The sequence below is a fragment of the Stegodyphus dumicola genome, chromosome 8 (genome assembly GCF_044657685.1).
Source record: "Stegodyphus dumicola isolate Sdum_Otavi_A_Nest chromosome 8, ASM4465768v1".
NCBI lineage: Eukaryota > Metazoa > Arthropoda > Arachnida > Araneae > Eresidae > Stegodyphus > Stegodyphus dumicola.
In genome coordinates this window covers 131,756,224-131,774,292 of record NC_140775.1, presented here as the reverse complement: position 1 = coordinate 131,774,292, position 18,069 = coordinate 131,756,224, and the positions used below count along the sequence as shown (strand labels likewise).

The window sequence follows — 18,069 nt, the reverse complement described above, 5'->3', positions numbered from 1 at the left end:
ATGATACAAGCTAGCTGAACATACTTGTGTAAAATATGGATAAGCTTTTGAACTTGATTTAAATTCAATATTTATAAAAAATTAGCAAATATGACATAAAATTTTATAAAAAAAATTAGCAAATATGACACTGCATGCGTAAATCGTATCATGCTGTAACTGAACTAGTATAATATTACAAGGAGATATAACAGACGAAAAATAAAAAAAAAAATTGAAAAATGAAACACTACGACTCACATGAGAAAGTATGTTGCATTTTTGAAGTAATATTTTACACTTTAGATAATATGTAAAAAAACCATGGTTCATGCTATGATACCAAGAATCGCCCCCCACCCTCCTCACGCACACACACTTTAGATTATTGAGAACCATAAGGGTCACTTTTTTATTTTTTGTAAATATAGGTTGTAATATATCTTTTTGTTCAGGAAGAAACGCCATTAAACAACTGTATTATTTTATACACCTCAAAGCTCTTACTTCGATTTTCAACCCCTTTGGCCTCCTAGGGACTCCTTTTCAACTTTTGGATAAATTCTAGTTTGAATATAAAACAGGCCTTAGAAATATTTTCCCTCATTTCCCCAACTGTGAAATTTATTTCAAAAACAACCTACTTGTAACCTAACTCTAAATTTTTCTTGTGTTCCCTAGTCTCTCATCTGAAATTAACAAAGACGATAAGAATCAGAGCATGCTTTCAAATCACTAGTTTTTGTGATTACACTAAGAAATGGACCTTAAGTGCACTTCCATGTCCCGTATTTTTAAGTAAACTTTGTTTTTGAAAGGAAGGGAAGAAGAGGAAGAAGGCGTGACTCCCAAATGATAAATCAGTTGTCAATCACCTCCATTCATTTTCGATGGAATCTAGGATTTTGGAAAACACGAAGCAATGGCCATCTTTTGGGGGCTAACATTCCACATTCAATTCTCTTGGGAAAGGGTGACGTGCTGAAGTTAAAATTTTAGCTAAATAGAGACGAAATTCAAGCAGAGTAAAAAAAAGAATAAAAAGAAACAAATATACTTGTATTTAGTCTTAGTGCAGGGTCAGTAAATTCCCCATCCCTTCACGAACATACTGAATTCTAAACAACTTTAAGTTAATCATAAACAAATTATTACATCAAGTACTATCATAATGTAAATAAATGCTGTCATCTCACACAGTAGAGAAGGAGAAGCCTGGTGCTGCCATCTATTGGCAAAGTACCCTCAGTAGAGGCACCAGTATATATTATATACTTGTATTAAAAACATATACATAAGCTTCTTTTAATTATCAGTTTTGATTGAAATGCAGTAAATATAAAAGGTTCAGCATATGTACATCATATATTTACAGATTTAGAATTTTTTCTTTCCCTCCAATAGAATTTATCAATCTTCAAACATGATACCTTGGAACGAGGTATATTAATTTCATAAAATATTGAACATTCATAGGGTGGTGCTGCCATTTAGAATCAAAAGGAAACACTACAAACTTACGATTATAGCTCTTAGTGTTGAGAAATTAGCATTTTTTTTTTTTTTTTTTTTTTTTCAGAGGTTAAAAAATTGACAAACATGTGGGATATATTATATACCGGTTCCCTTCAAAGGGTTAATAACACTCTGATGTACAATATAAAGAAAATCTGCCTGTAAATATATATTACTCAGATTACATAATCAGCATAAAAACGGTAGTTTGAAATGTGCAGTTCATAGCTAAAAAAGAATTTAAATATACAAATCAGGGTTCGTACACATTTCTGCACAAGGAAATTAAGTACTTTTAAGGACTTTTAAGGACCATTAATGAAAAAAATTAAGGACCTATGAGCAAATGGAAACTGAATAAATTCAATTAAAAATATTATATCTATACCTGAACGAGAGTAGGATGCATTATTATTAAACATAACTTAATTAAAATAATTATTAGTATGTTTGAGAATAAAATTAATTTTATGAAATTTATCAGGTAGCATTAAATAGTATTTTACACTCATAATAACTGGACATATTTGAAAGAAGATAAGTGACATTTTAGTTACATTTTACTAACAGCAAGTATTTTTTTTTATTATTATTGTCTCATTTTGTCACATACTTGCTCAGTCTCAGAGGTTTAGTAAATAGAAAGTAGATTTTATGTCAAGCAGCATAGGTTAAAATGAGCATTAAAATCATAATCAGCATGATTTATAACAAAAGACTGGCTGTTGTCACCACTCCTGCTTGCCCATAGAGAGGCCTTTCTGATCACAACAAACCTGAAAGGCCTGATATAGGTACAGTTAGCAAGCTTTGAAAGTTAGCTGACCTCTGTCTGATGCTGTTAGTGTCGTATCTTCATGTAGAATTCCAGGGGTTGTAACTCAGTTAATATACTTTAAGATTAAGCCACTAAAGCATTAGCGGTGATAAGTTGTTTTGCATTAAGTCTCACTAGATGCAAACAATAAGTTTCACATGAATTTTTATATTTTTGTGTTTTACCTTGTGACCACGACAAAGGTTTAATACGCTGAGCCCGGCGCAAAATTTGCTATCCTTTCCGTTCAGCTGGCAGCGATGAGCTGGCGGCAATATTGAGATAATATTGCCGACTTAAATTATTCATAAATTATACAAAAAGGAATTAGACGCAAATAAAGTCCGAAAGTATTGTTCGAAATGTTATGATGACAATTCAAAACTATTTGGATGCAAGATAGCCAAAAATGTTACCAAATTAGTTGTTTCATATTGTAATATGTGTAAAGCTAAGCCGTATTTTTGTTTAGAATGTTTCAATAAATTTCATTAAAACTAGATTTGATCACATTTCATTGAGACTATACTTATTTTTTAATTTTAATACTGTCGGTCCCCAGAGAAATGGGAAAAATTCTTACCATGAAAAAATTTAAAAGCCATTTTTAATTAATTACACAGCTATTTTGCTTTTGCTAAAAACTGTTTTGTAAACTGTGCTTTATAGCATTATTCCTTACTTATTTTTCAAATTCAAAAAATTGTATAATATGTGGCCAAAATGGAACTTTTTAACATGACATTGAAAAACAAAAATGCTTTATTTTACTGTTATTTCTTAAATATAATTCCAATATATAACCATTATTTTAATGAAATTTATCAATGTTAGAATGTTCTAAAAAATCGTCAAAAAATTCCCAGATCTCGGAATTAAAATTTTTCTATAGAAATCGATCTTAAAAACGCCAAAATGTTGATAATCGCCAAATTTAGAACCGTTTAATAAAAGAATTTACATCCCCAAAAACGGAAAGTTGTTTGAGAGCTCTTTATTACAAAAAATGAAATAATTTTGAAATGCTTATGTTTCACTTCTTGCTCAGAATTCGAGTATCTCACCATTATTGATATTACAAATAAGAACAAATTATAACTCATGAACCCATTCAAAAAATAGCCATATTTATCAGTGAATCGCCAAAAATATTTCTGCAAAATGCTAATTCACACTCAAAATGGTAGTCGTAAAAACAGACAGAAATTTCAGATGATTAAAATTAAGGACCTTCTGCCGATTTTGGCCAAAATTAAGGACTTTTAAGGACTCTTAAGGATCGTATGAACCCTGAAATGTAATCATTTCACTTATACAAACTCGCAATATTTACCAAGATTAAAAGCTTATATTTTCTCAGTATTATTTCATATTAATATTATACACTTTACCTGTAGAAAAACCAATTCGTTTATGACATTTGGTGAATTCAACATTGAAAAATGTGACAAAAGCCTGGATATAATCATCTCTTTGCACAGAGAGAAGAAATGGTGTTTTAAAAGGTACGTCTTCAGGTTTGACTGTATATAAATCAATTTCCTATAAAAATAAAAAAGCATATCATTATTTTATACAATATAAACTTAGCTGCTAAATAATGCAAAACCTATATATAAATTTAACAAACATTTGTAACAAACTATTTGTAAAAATAAATTTAAAGTTAATTAAAATTTAAATTTATACACTGAGGAGAGAAAACATTCTGAAAATCTCTACATTTTTCAATGAACACGTCTGGATGATATGGAGAGCACATGATTAAGTGCAAATGGTATTTAACTGCTGTTGGAGAAGGTAAGGAATCACTAGGAAGGTAAGGTAAGGAATCATTATTAAGCATCTGGATGATGTGGAGAGCCATTGATGCATTGCGAATGGTATTTAACTGCTGTTGGAGAAGGTAAGGAATCATTCTTACATTTTGCTAGTGATGGGAAAGGCTGCTGATCTAAGCAAATTTGATAGAGGCAGATTGTTATGGCCAGAAGACTCAGAATGAGTATCTCCAAAACCGTATGACTAGTACGTTGTTCACAATCTGCCGTTGTTAGTATTTATGCAAAGTGGATAAACGATGGTGAAACCAGTAGTAGATGCCAAGGTGTTAGATGTCGACATGTCATTAAAGAAAAAGGACGTTGCAGGCTGTGCAACTCGGTACAGCAAAATCGATGCCAAACAGTTGCTCAGCTGACAGCACAATACAATGCAGGTCCAAATGCAAGTGCTTCGGAACACACAGTTCAATGGACACTGTTGGATATGGGACTTTGCAGCAGACCTCTCACTCGTATGCTTCTCTTTACCAAGTGTCATTGTCAGCTACACCTAGAGTAGGCCGGGAACACCAAGACTGGACAATGAATAAGTGAAATACAGTTGTCTGGTGGGATGAATCAGGATTTCTCATTCACCACATTGATGGCCACATCATGGTACGCCATCTTCCAGACGAAAAGTTGTTCTCTCTGTATAGCAAAAAGTTATACAAAGCTGGTGGTAACAGTATTATGCTATAGGCGGCTCTGGGACCCTTAGTTGCAATAGAACAGACTATGAAAGCTGCGGACTATCTGAACGTAACTGCAGATCAATTGCACACTCACATGGCATCTGTCTTCCCAACTGGAAATGGAATCTTCCAGCAGGACAATGCCCCAAGTCACAAGGCTCAAACTGTGTTCGAGGAGCATAAGGATGAATTCCAATTAATGTCCTGGCCATTTAACTCTTCGGACCTTAACCCGATAAAGCACATTTGGGATGTCATGGAACAGCAGTTCAGGGATAAAGTGCAGAATCGCCCACTAATTTGGGTGTTGTGTTTGGTACTTTTTACGAGATTGATAAGTGCACCAAATGGGGTATCCAAAGTCGATATTATCGTTCTGGAAGGCGAATTTCAGAGCATTTTAGCAGATGCGCAATATGTATTTTAAATTGAAAATTTCTTTTGAGCACGAAATTCGGAGCATTTTCGCACGTGCTCACTCTGTATTTGAAAATTTAGAATTTCTGATTAGCGTAGAAGACAGTAGATGGTAGAGGTGCAGTTATTTTAAACAATAATTCAAGAACATTTTGAGAATTCGTTACTTTTCGTTCGTCAGCTGAGCGGAGTGGATTACCCCTTTTCAGGTAAGTGAAAGTATTTTAATTTTTCAGTGTTTTGTAACGATTTTAAGTATTTGAAACTTACTATGTTTTTGAAACGATTTCTAGTTTTTAAAATTATGTTTTTGTAAGGACTGGATTTTCATATTTTAAAACTTTTTTTGGAAGTGAAAGTATTAATTTTTCAGGGTTTTGTAAGAATTTTATGTTCTTTAAACTTACTATGTTTTTGAAACAATTTTAGTTTTTAAAGTTATTATGTTTTTTGAAAGGACTTCCAGTTTTAAAAATTTCGCACTTATTTGTTTGGCGCTTTTTACAAGACTAAGAAGAATTGGATTTTTGTCAATTTTCTTTGACTTTTTAAGTGAAAATAGGTCGATGTGTACATGGATAAAGTCGAGAGAGTGCGCAATGCCATTTTTGTACAATTCTGGGATTTCTTTTTTAAATGAAAATAGATCGATGTGTACATGGATACCCAGTTTGTTCAATTCTTAAAAACGCGTCAAGCAGTGGGTGGTTCTGCACTTTCCCCAATTTTTTTATAGGTGAATGTATTTTAATTCTTCAGGGTTCTGTAACGATTTTAAGTTTTCTTAACCATGTTTGTTTTTTAAAATTATTATGTTGTTTTTAAAGGATTTTCAGTTTTCAAAATTTTGCTTCAACTTTTATTTTGTATTTATTTTACCTGTTCGCCATTGTAAATGTCGCACCTTGCGTAGTGTCTTCTGGAGGGGTTGCAAATCCAGGAGACAAGATGTAAGAGCGTGCCAAGTTGGCGATTTTGAAAAATGCGCCAAGCAGTGGGTGATTCTGCACTTTTCCCCAGCTCAGAGCTCAAACACCACCATCTCGGAATATCTCGACTTTGCGTTACCACTATTTAGACATTTGGTAAAACCTGTCTCCAGTCATCTACCAAGAACTTCAGCATCTATGTCAAGGCAAATTGCAGCTGTTTTGCAAGCCAAAGGTTGCAACATATTGCTGAGTAGGTGGTCATAATGTTTTGGCTCTTCATTGTGTGTATATATATATATATATATATATATATGTGCTGCGATATCGGCCGAATATGGTGGGTGAGTATGGCAGTACCTCCCACCTCAATTCATTAATTTTTTCCAATGTTCGTCTTGCACAGTGCGGTCTTGCATTGTCGTGTTGCAGAAGGAAGCCTTTTCTGTTGACAATTGATATTTTTTGATTAAAGATTGGTTCACTCCATCCAATTGTTCACAATAAAGGTCTGCATTAACAGCTCGTCTAGGTTTCAGCAATTGAAAATGAACAATTCTGCGAATACTCCATTAAACACCCAGAAGTGCCTTTTCAGGATGTAAATCTTTTGTAACCCCTATTAAAACTGCCTTTTGGATTATCGATCAAAAAACAGTTCTGTATGGTGTCGTTGAAGCAATATGTTGCATGTAATGGATAGGTTGGCTTTGTTCTTTTCAGATAGATTATGGGGGACTCGAGCACCTGCTTTGCTTATTTTTCCATTCTGCTTTAAATGTTCTTGGATGGTCGACCAAGGTTGGTTAAGAGTGTTTCACATGGATTTGCTTCCACTTCTGCCCTTAGCAAGTTGTTGTCGACATGCGCAGAAACGACATTACTTTCCGGTCCCCCTATTAATAAAACTGCTCCATTATTGTGATAAATCTGTGTTATTATTGGAATAAGATGACTTTGTGAGAGTTACAACAGATTGTCGTTTGAAAGGACACCATCATAACTTGAAGGACGATGAATGCATAAACCAAGAAATACTTGCAGACATGGCCACACAAATAATTTTATTCTTCGATAATTCACATTATCGCTATGGGCACACTATGCACCACCCAATTTTTTATACAGCTTACATCTTCTTAAAGGATGAAAATTAGAAAAGTAAACTCTGCATGGATATCAGCAAGGCAACGCAAGCATCTGGCAGCAGAAGGGAAGATAGAAGAGACGAGCGAAGAGAAGAAGAGGGAGATGCGACGTAATTAAGCTTTTAATATGAATTCCATTTCAGATTACATGACAGCTTAATGTATAAGTGTTGGGATCAAATTTCATCGATAAGTACACAATACATATTAAATGATGGACCTTTTTCATTTAGTTAGAAAATTATTGCTCTGTTATTTTAGAATGAAGACAGGAGTTAAAGGCCTATTAATTTATTATTTAAATGCGAGATTTTATATTTTACATATTTATATGTGTGTGTGTGTGTGTGTGTGATAGTGATAGCATAGTAAGATGCATAACAAAGAAGGGGACTTGCAGACATGGCCATATTGTTTTCTTTTCAATCATGGTTGACACATTTTTCCTTAAGCTAATACAGGTCAAATGGGTCTTACTGTGTCTTGAAATCTAAGAAATACATTATTGAAGAAAGTAGGCATTGGCAGCAGCAAGTTGGACAACAGTGAAGCAGGAAACTAAATGCAACACATTCAGTAGAAAGCATAGGGGATAAAAAGTTTTACTTCTCCAAAAAGTAACTGGCTATAACATACCTGCATTGCTGCATTATGCAAGGTTGTATGAAGAAAATTAATTTTGAAATGAGGTACATATATTGCTATATTATAAAGAGTTATTTATTTTAGGACAGACAGAAGTACCCAAATTAAAATGAAGATCAAAAGGAAGTTCTGCCAATTAAAGTTTACATATTTTTATCTTACACACAGACAAATAAAAAAACAAAATTAGAAGTACTAATGTAGGGACAGTGAGACATAGAAATACAGAAATTCTGATTATGTAGAATGCTAAAATTTTGAATAAGTAAGGAACAGCAAGTCAAGGTAGATTAGATCTTTATTTTTATTTCAATTGACATCTGTGGCCACAATTACTTTGGCACTCTAATCGTCCCTATTTGCAGAATATTTAATTTTTTTATACCATTGCGATAGAAAGAGAGCACAGAAGCAACGTCTTAATAAGAAGTGAGGCAGAAACTAATTGTGCAATTATCCTATGTGGAAGCTCGCCAAGATAAAGACTTTGAGTTTAGGTTAGAAAGGTTGTAATTCTCAAAATTTTGAGTTCAGGTTCTGAATTAGCTATATCAGCAGTGTCACTGAAGCAATGTGAGATAGATTAATCTAGAAATGGTTCAGTCCAGAAAAGTTATTTTTAGAATACACAGAGGAAATAACCAAATAAAAAATGAGGAATTAAGAGACTATTACTAAATTAAATTATAAAACTAATTTACATATTTATCTTACATATATATATATATATATATATTCCATAATTTATGCCATTTACTCTATAACTGAAGACCCAATATATATTTAACAGTAGATATTGAGTACAAAACTTCAGTTCGCATTTTCAGGATGGAAAAATATTTAATGCTATCCTATGTAAAATAATAACATCATCCCTAATTACAAGTCATAGCAATAGCCATCAATAAAATATAAGTGCAATTTACTACACTTAATAATTAGTTAAATAAGAAACTTGCATATAAATTCAATTCTATATTAACTCAATATAAAAAATGAACTTCATTTGTATTCATACCATATAAGAAAAAATCATGCACTGGGCCAAGAAATTAACATAAGATTCTAATCTGGTTTCATTTAGAAAACTAAGCTACAGTTTTTAACTATTTGTCAACCAAGATAAGAAACTGAATATCAGTAAGATTGCTTACTGCATATCAAGATTGAAAACATTAAGACACCTTTTATGCAATGTAGTATTGCCACCAGAGATACAGTTCACACACACACAAATAATCAAAAGTCTTTAATCCGGACTCGTCGGGACTTCGGCAATTCCAGATTATAGATCATCAGTTTAAATCTGGTAAGATGGCATGCAGAAATTATACAATTAAAAATATGAAATCGTAATTTATGAAATAAATAGCAATTGTGATCTAAAGGGTATCAAAATTTACGAAAAAAAAGGACTTAATATTTATTTGTTTACTTTATTAAACATTTCTTTCAATGCGCGCATGCGCAAAGCATACATTACGCATAGTTGAAATTAGAAAATTGCAACCAGAAAACTATTTTATGTGTATTTGTGATATTTATAATGACGAGGAAATTGATTTAAATCATATTGGAGTACATCAAGATGGAACACTACATTTAGTAAGGAATTATAAGTCGAATAAAATAAAAACATCTGCCCTGAAGATGAGGATAGTGCTGACAGATCAACTTTCAGTTCATTGCGCGCCGAGACGTTTCCCCGCAGAGCAGTGTGAAATTGATAAACAGATTTCGGAATGGTTAGAGAAACAAATCACTTCTCTGTCACTTTCTTCGTGCCTTTATCCATTTTTTGCAGCAATTCCACTTCTTGTTTAATGGACATTGAAACATGCTTTCGCTTTGTAGATCCTTTGGCAGCTCCAGAATCGGAAACTCTTTTTGACATAATCAAAAGTTCAAGCTTACTTTTATAAAATTGCTCTAAGAGTCTGCAAAAAATAATAAGCCAAATCCAATTCGAAGATTAAGGAACAATGCAATCTGCAACATTAATTGAAATAGAATATTAGATAATTTTAGCTTAGCTTATACCGTCGGTTATACATTAACTGCGCATGCGTAAACGCATATGCGCATGCATAAAGGTATTACGCACATGAGTGTGTTTACGCATGCGCAGAAAGTTTGTAGCTTTGATGTCCGGATTATACATTATTCCAGATTATGGACGTCCGAATTAAAGACTTTTGACTGTAATAATATTAGTTATTTTTTTAATGGTGGGCATTTTTAGGCTTTAGTCACTATGAAGGTCAGAGGTGGTGGTCATTTTATTATGGAAGTACCTAATAAGTGGCCACTGTTACCTCCCACAAGGGAACAGACAATTTACATCCATGCTTTCGCCAGGATTCAAACTTGGGCCCTTCGGTATTGCAGCGGCTCATAATTAGTTAGTTAATTATTTCATGGCTATGAATAGAACTGCTTTTAACCTTTCATATTGCTGCGCTCTACGGGTTCGCGGATTTGGAGTGACTGATTGCAACACTTGATGATGAATCAAAACACAATTTATTTGCCAATATTACACAGGAGAGTTTCAAAGATATGTTTACACTCGTTGAAAAACTACAATCAAAAACTACACACTGAAACAATCAGTAACACAGCCTTCAGGCTACAATGGTGAAGACAGCTTCAGAGCAAAGTGCTAAAGCAAGTCGATCGTTCTCGAGCTAATCTCTGAACTCAAGACACTACTACTGAACTCAACATACTCTCGATGCTCTCAATGTACTATTCTATTCCGCATACAGGTAAGTTATATATAGCTTTTGACCTGCCTTTGAGAACATTCTCGGGAAAAGCAGTAAGAATTCATTATAGAATCTTCTGACTTCGTTTATTGCATATCGCCAAATTTGTCACCATGAGTGATTTCGTTCCAAATCTGGCTACCCTAATCCCGCTTTGCATGGAAGCTATCTTAGCACAGCTGGGCAATTCGTAACAATATCATTACATTCCTTATCCTAATCTATTAAAAATGCATAAAATATTAAAATCCAACAAAATACTGAATAATATTTATTAAATACAAACTAAATACTATCCAAAAATCTACACAACAATCCTTTTATAATATAAAAGTCAACACCATTATTATGAAATGAAAACAGCATTTGATTAAACGCTACCTTCAGTATGCAACTGGAGGTCACTACTTGCTTAGGATCCACTACATCTACTAAAGGTTCAGTAATTGCAACCTTGCGTATACAACTCATGTTAAAGCCGTATACACTGTCCCACCCTAAAAATAAAAACAATTAATACTTAAAAAGGTATTAAAAACAAAGCAAAACATATAAAAATAGATATAACAAAACTTACAAGAAATTTTTTCATCTTTGTATTGTCTATCCTCTATGCCACAAACAAAAAGGGTAGCCTTGTCAGGAAATAACATACCACCTGGTTTCTAAAAAAAAATAATAATTAACCTATAGATTAACTAAAATTTTAAAACTGTGTTTAAAAATATATATATGCAAATTAATAAAAAGCTACCATTGAAGTGAAAAAATAATTGCTTTGTCAATAGTTAATTATATCAGTTATAATTGTCAATAGTTAATTATATTATAATTGTCAATAGTTAATTATATATATTATATGCTTTTTGTTTAACTTTTAACATAAAATACTTCTACAAATTCTGCTACAGTTTAGAGCATAAATTCTAAGATATAGTAAATTTAAGAAGAAACAATATTACAATCCATTATTAAATATTTTTGATATATTTCCAGAATAATATCTTTCATCAACACTTTCTAGTGAACAATTATGCATTTGATAATAAAAAAAAAGATGTTATAATTATTCTGACACTGTAGCTAGATTTTAAAAGTATTATTCAGATGCATTGTTTTTGTAAGATGGTTTTCAGTACTGATGGTACCTGGCTTATGAAAAAGATATATTAAAGTTAAATCTGTCTGTAGCCTGAATCGATGGTCAAAAATTGCACCTATAGTTATAATACTACCATAGCTTAAATTTAGCTTAAATTAAATAATAGCAGTACATTGCACTGGAATAATAAGTTAGAGAAATTATTGTGCTTGTTCTTAACCCTCTGACCAGCCCTAGGTTTCGCTAAGAAATCACAAATTTTTCAAACTTACCATGAGAATTATTTCTTGATGTCCCTGGTACTTTAGACCTCGATTAATGAACTTTTAATATATTGCCGTAATTTCTTGACCATATTTCGAGAATTAAATGTTTCTTAATTAAATGAATGAGAATTAAATGTTCATTAATGAATTAAAAATTAAATTCCATTAATCAACAATATTTTGGCAAATATAGTTATATTAAATGGCTAAACTAGATAACTGATTATTATTTTGTTATTTTACTGCAAAATGACAAATACAACATTTATTAAAAAGAAAAAATGTTCAGAAGGTTTTGTGGTAAAATCTTAAAGTATGTACAGTCTTGGCATGATTTTGAAAATTGTCGCGAACACCAAAATGACCTGTTTACTGCTCATCATAAATGTCCGGTTTAGTGCTCATCATAATGTTGCAAAATCGCATGTGTATCATATAATAAGTACTTTGATACTATATTCTGGCATGCAGCAGAAAATTCCCATCCCTGCTCTTACTACACATAACTTAAGATAACTGTGCATAACTAATCATTTATAATATTAATATAATTAATTACTTTTTATATTAACAATCACAGGATACTTTCTGCTAAAAATACTCATAAAAGATGACTAAGTGGTTAAGAACAATTAATTTCAAACAAAAAGCAATTTTCAGAAGACGAAGCTAAATTACTTTCTAAGAAAAATGAGAAGTTTATAAACACAAATTAAAACTAACTTTTCTACCTAAACTTTTCTGCACCTAGTATTTTTTAAGCATTATTTTAATGACATATTTTAAGTTGTTGTTGCTGTTGTTTTAAATTTAAAAAAAAAACTTTTGTTTCCATTCTTAAACACACTATAACAGACAGACAGACAACTGCAGATGGAAGTTCGCTTACGACACTATATTTTGTATCATTCCCACAAGGAAGAAATGCTACAACAGAATGTCGAAATTTAGTGACAGTTTGTGCTAGAGATGCAGTTTCGGACAGAACATGCAGGAGACGGTTTGAAAAATTTGAAGCAGGTGAGTTATGCTATAGCTATACTCTAGGCCAGGGCTTCTGTCAGTCACTTTTTTCAGCCGCGACCCCTTTTTATCACTGAGAATTTTTTCGTGACCCCCAGGACCCCATAATATTTACAATGATTTTGTGGGACCCCATAAGCATTGTGCAAATCTGACACACAAGTAAACTGTCAATTTTTTCACTTGTACCATAATATTATTGCAGTTTCAGTTCCCTAACTTTAATTTCTAATTTTAAGACATAGAACAATATAAAAATTTTAATCAAGTAACAGATGAAACAACAGTTTCACGTGCAAAGCAAGTAAAATGAACGTTTATATTATAAAAAGAATACATCAAAATGTTTTTGTTTTTTCTTTGTCTGTATTGTTGCATCTTTATCTATTTTTAGATGCATTGTGTAAAAATATTTGGTAATTGTAAAACTATTACAATAAGTCAAAGAACTATCAAAACTGCTAAAATTTTTGGCAACCTCCTGGTGTAGGTCCTGCGACCCACAGTTTAGGAAACTCTACTCTAGGCAACTTTGAAGTTATCTTTGGTCAATGATGATATTGTCAACACCATGGCTGAGCAAGATATTTTTTTGTCAATATCAGTGATTGAGGAAAAGCTTAAATTAGCTCAACAAGCCATTTTGGACTGCATCTAGGAAATTAGGATTGGTCTATAAATATTCCAGATGAATGCCTCACAAGTAAGAAATATTTGCATGATCGAGTCAACATATGCATGTAAGATAAAATTATATGAATCAGAATAACTAAAAACATTAATTCTTCCTCTTTATTCTAAAATCGTAATAACTTCTCTGCATTGCGTCATTTCTAGATCACTCTATGGCCCGTGCAACTCTGATGACGTAATAATTAAGAACTGAAACTGACCTTGTAAACCAAAACTTTTCTCTTCGCGTGCTTCCATCTTTCATAACTACGCACTTCAGCTTTTGCTTGCTACTCTGCTAAGATGTGATTTCGCTGGCTTGCTTTCTATCCCAACAATACTAAAAATGTAAATCTTCTGTGGAAAGGCACGACTAGAGTGCCAAGTGATTGTGGCCACAAATATCAGTTGCAAATAAAAATGGAATTAAAATCGCTTCTACTGAAGTTTTATTTACGAAGTCAACACATTAGCTTATGACGCAATCAGATTACCTCCTCTTTAATATAGGATAACTTCGCATCTACAGTGTTCCGTTTTTCCTGTGCTTTTATTATTACAATTAAGCCGGTAGGATAGTTTCCTGCAGCCTGAAACCCCAATGGAAAATTTAGTTCAGCTCTTCAAATCATCGTTTTGTGATAAATCCAAGATAATGTGAAAGAAGTGAATCATCAAATTTGTTTTTTCAGTGTTTAAAAAAAATAACAGATCATTCTTCTGCTGTGGTGTTTTGCAAATGCTTCAAAAAAATAATCATGCGTAGTGTTTACAGATTGAATGTAATCTCTCGATAAATTGAGAAGTTCGAATGCCTAGTAAAAAGGAATATTGAATTTGCTTCGCCGATCTCTACAATATTTAGAAAAAAAGTGCTTTAAATCATCAGTGAATTACCGTTTAGGAATTCAGCATTACAGCGAGTTCAAGGTCGATCTGAGTTAGTGTTTGCAAGTATGTGCGACAGAAAATTATTTGCACTTCCGCTTTTGCAACAGCTCAAAAATTATTACATTCGTGTGAATCTAGCTCAGGAACTAAATTATTTAATGTGCTGTGAATTCTATAGTTTCCATTTCAAAATTGGGTAAAATTTCTGCAATTTGTTTTGAGAAAATCTGAAATTCTTGTTCATTAATTTTTCTAATTTTTCATAATTATGTGTGAGCAAATTAAGTAACGAATTTTAAGCTATTTAAATTATTCATAGGGAAGGATATTAAGATAAGTTTTTATGTTTTTGAAATTTTGTTGAGAATTTTGAATACGAATTTTATAATTATTCTAAAAATTGAATGGATGTAAAAAATAAGTGAAATTATTACAGATACGTAATATGAAATTATGGTAAATGCGTGTTAAAATTTATGGGTTATTGTGTGTTAAGTATACTATGATGAGGGTGTACTGGTTCCTTCAACAGAGGCCTGTAATTACCTCTGTAGAGTTGTTCCTTTTACCCTCTTCATGCAAGATAATGTTGGAGGCTCTCATTTTATGAGTGTGTGTAAATTTTTTATATTATTATTATTATATTTTTTATTATGGAATGTATTAGTGCAGTTCTCAAAGGCCAGTTACCTTAATGCAAGGAACGGAGGTCTTTTTAAGTAACTGTCTAGGCACCCTGGGCCACTAGTGCAGAGAAAACACTGGTTAGCTCAAGAGGACAGCCCTATTGATGGATATGTTTGTTAAGAAGCATTGCGAGGCTTCCAGTTTGGTAAAATCAGGAATTGTAAATGAAAAATGATAACGGTGAAACCATAATTTCTGAAGCTTACTCCTATTATTATATGGTATTAAAATATAATTTATCAATATGAAAATTAATATCATATATATTTATGTGCATTACATTTAATTATAAGTAATGATTATGTAAAAGTTTATTTTGTGATATTCTGCGATAACAAGAACTTTCCCTGAAGAATTATGATTATGTGAACTCTCAAACAAAAAGACTTTTGGACTGAAATGTTGAAAAATTCAATAGGACTCTAAAAATTAAGAATCTATTAAAAAAAAATATTTATGAATAATACTTTACAGGATCAAAATTTTATTATTTATTTATATTTTTTTTAATTTGCTTGTGCTTTAACTCTTTCTCTTTCAAAAGGCTTCTCTGTCGCTACACCTTTTTCTTTTTGAAGGGGGGAATATGTAAGATAAAATTATATGAATCAGAATAACTAAAAACATTAATTCTTCCTCTTTATTCTAAAATCGTAATAACTTCTCTGCATTGCGTCATTTCTAGATCACTCTACGGCCCGCGCAACTCTGATGACGTAATAATTAAAAACTGAAACTGACCTTGTAAACCAAAACTTTTCTCTTCGCGTGCTTCCATCTTTCATAACTACGCACTTCAGCTTTTGCTTGCTACTCTGCTAAGATGTGATTTCGCTGGCTTGCTTTCTATCCCAACAATATTAAAAATGTAAATCTTCTGTGGAAAGGCACGACTAGAGTGCCAAGTGATTGTGGCCACAAATATCAGTTGCAAATAAAAATGGAATTAAAATCGCTTCTACTGCCAAGTTTTATTTACGAAGTCAACACATTAGCTTACGACGCAATCAGATTACTTCCTCTTCAATATAGGATAACTACGCATCTACAGTGTTCCGTTTTTCCTGTGCTTTTATTATTACATGCACATCTCTGGTTTCTCGGAACAAAAACGAACCCTTTTTGGGCAGTATAATAACTAAGGATAGAAAGAACATACAAAAACATCAGTAGAAAAAGAGCACACTGTAAACCACAACAACCTGCCCCCTCAACTCTAAATTGAGTTTCAGTCAGAATAAGAGAATTCTGTGCACATGGTGGGACATACAAGGATATATATTATGAGCTTTTAAAACCTAAAGAAAAGCTCAATTCAGAGGAATACTGTCAGCAAATGGACGACATAAACAAAGCAATCAAAGAAAAGAGGCCACTGATGTTCAATAGGAAGCCCATCATACTGTATCATGATAATGCCAGATCACATGCTGCTTTGTTGACTCATCTGAAAATTGCACAGCTAGGCTGGGAAATTCTGTCACTTCCCAGACCTAGCACTCTTTGATTATCATTTGTTTCTCTTAGCAAATATTTTTTAAAGGAAACAAAATTCAAAATTGAAAAAGAACTACTTGAGTTCTTAGCTTTCAAGACGTTTTTCAAAAAAGATATTTACAATTATACTAGTATGGTATTACCATCACACTAGTAACAGGCTATAACAATAAAAATCATACAATAAATATTATTAAAGGTATGAAAAATGTATTATTTTTTTTTTCACTTTCCATATGAAAAAAATTTTCTGGTAGCCTTTCCCTTGGCCCTTGTATTTACCACCTCTACTACTTTACAGCTTTTCATGAAAATTTAACAATTAATAATTTTTATTTTAAGTCCCATTATCCATTCAGTTTCACAAATTCTGTACATTTCTTTTTCTTTCAATACTTGCATATCAAATCTTTGGTTCTGGCAAAAATCATTCCAAAGCAGCAGTTTATCAAAATCAACAGTTTCTTAAACTGTTAATATTATGTTCACTTGAACCATTTTTATTAATTTTTAAAATTTTGTAATTCTATTATATGACAGCATTTTCAATATTATATGGGAATGGACAAGTGCACAACGTTTAATATCAGATAAATGCAGCTATATATATGGCTTATTACATTAATCAAATTAGACACAGAAATACAAGAGTATTTTTCCTTTCTTGACTAGATTAAGAATTAATATATGAAAGAAAATTACTCTTTCAAACACCACATACTGAAATTTACTCAAAACTTTGAAGTTAAACTAGCATGCTACCTCTGCTTTATGACAATTTTCCTAATTTGAGATTTCTGAAAATAAAGAGACTTTCCATTCAGACAGATTTTTAAATAACTTAAATATTGAAAAGAAACTCAGAGAAGATGATGACTCAGAGAAGACTCAGAGATGATGTGTTTGATGAAGATTATCTGAATAGTACTATATATATATATATATATATATATTTTTTTTTCTCTTTCAGTTGTATGCATATGTATGTGTGTGCGTGTCTATATATACAGAGAGATACATACTTATTTAGAAGTTGTTGACATGAACATGCACAAAGAACTAGTTGCAGCAATGAATGATTTTAGTATCTATTCTTGCTGATAAACATTTTCAAGCCAATGCATAAAGTGGAGCAATAACTACCTGTTCTTGAAGAACTACATCGGTAAGTACCATATGGATTTTTTAAATACAT

At 32.1% G+C, this 18,069-nt stretch overlaps 1 protein-coding gene across 2 annotated transcripts in view; it reads right to left on the bottom strand.

Moving 5' to 3' along the window:
- The window catches only part of LOC118199939 (protein arginine N-methyltransferase 1-like), an 87,771-nt gene that overhangs the window by 24,745 nt on the left and 44,957 nt on the right, over positions 1–18,069 (bottom strand). For both annotated transcript variants that reach the window (XM_085822444.1, XM_085822445.1), the window contains exons 6-8: positions 11,314–11,401; positions 11,118–11,233; positions 3,703–3,853 (exon numbers count right to left, since the gene is read on the bottom strand). In XM_085822444.1, coding sequence (XP_085678570.1) covers positions 3,703–3,853; positions 11,118–11,233; positions 11,314–11,401 — 355 coding nt within the window. The remainder of the gene's footprint in view (positions 1–3,702; positions 3,854–11,117; positions 11,234–11,313; positions 11,402–18,069) is intronic.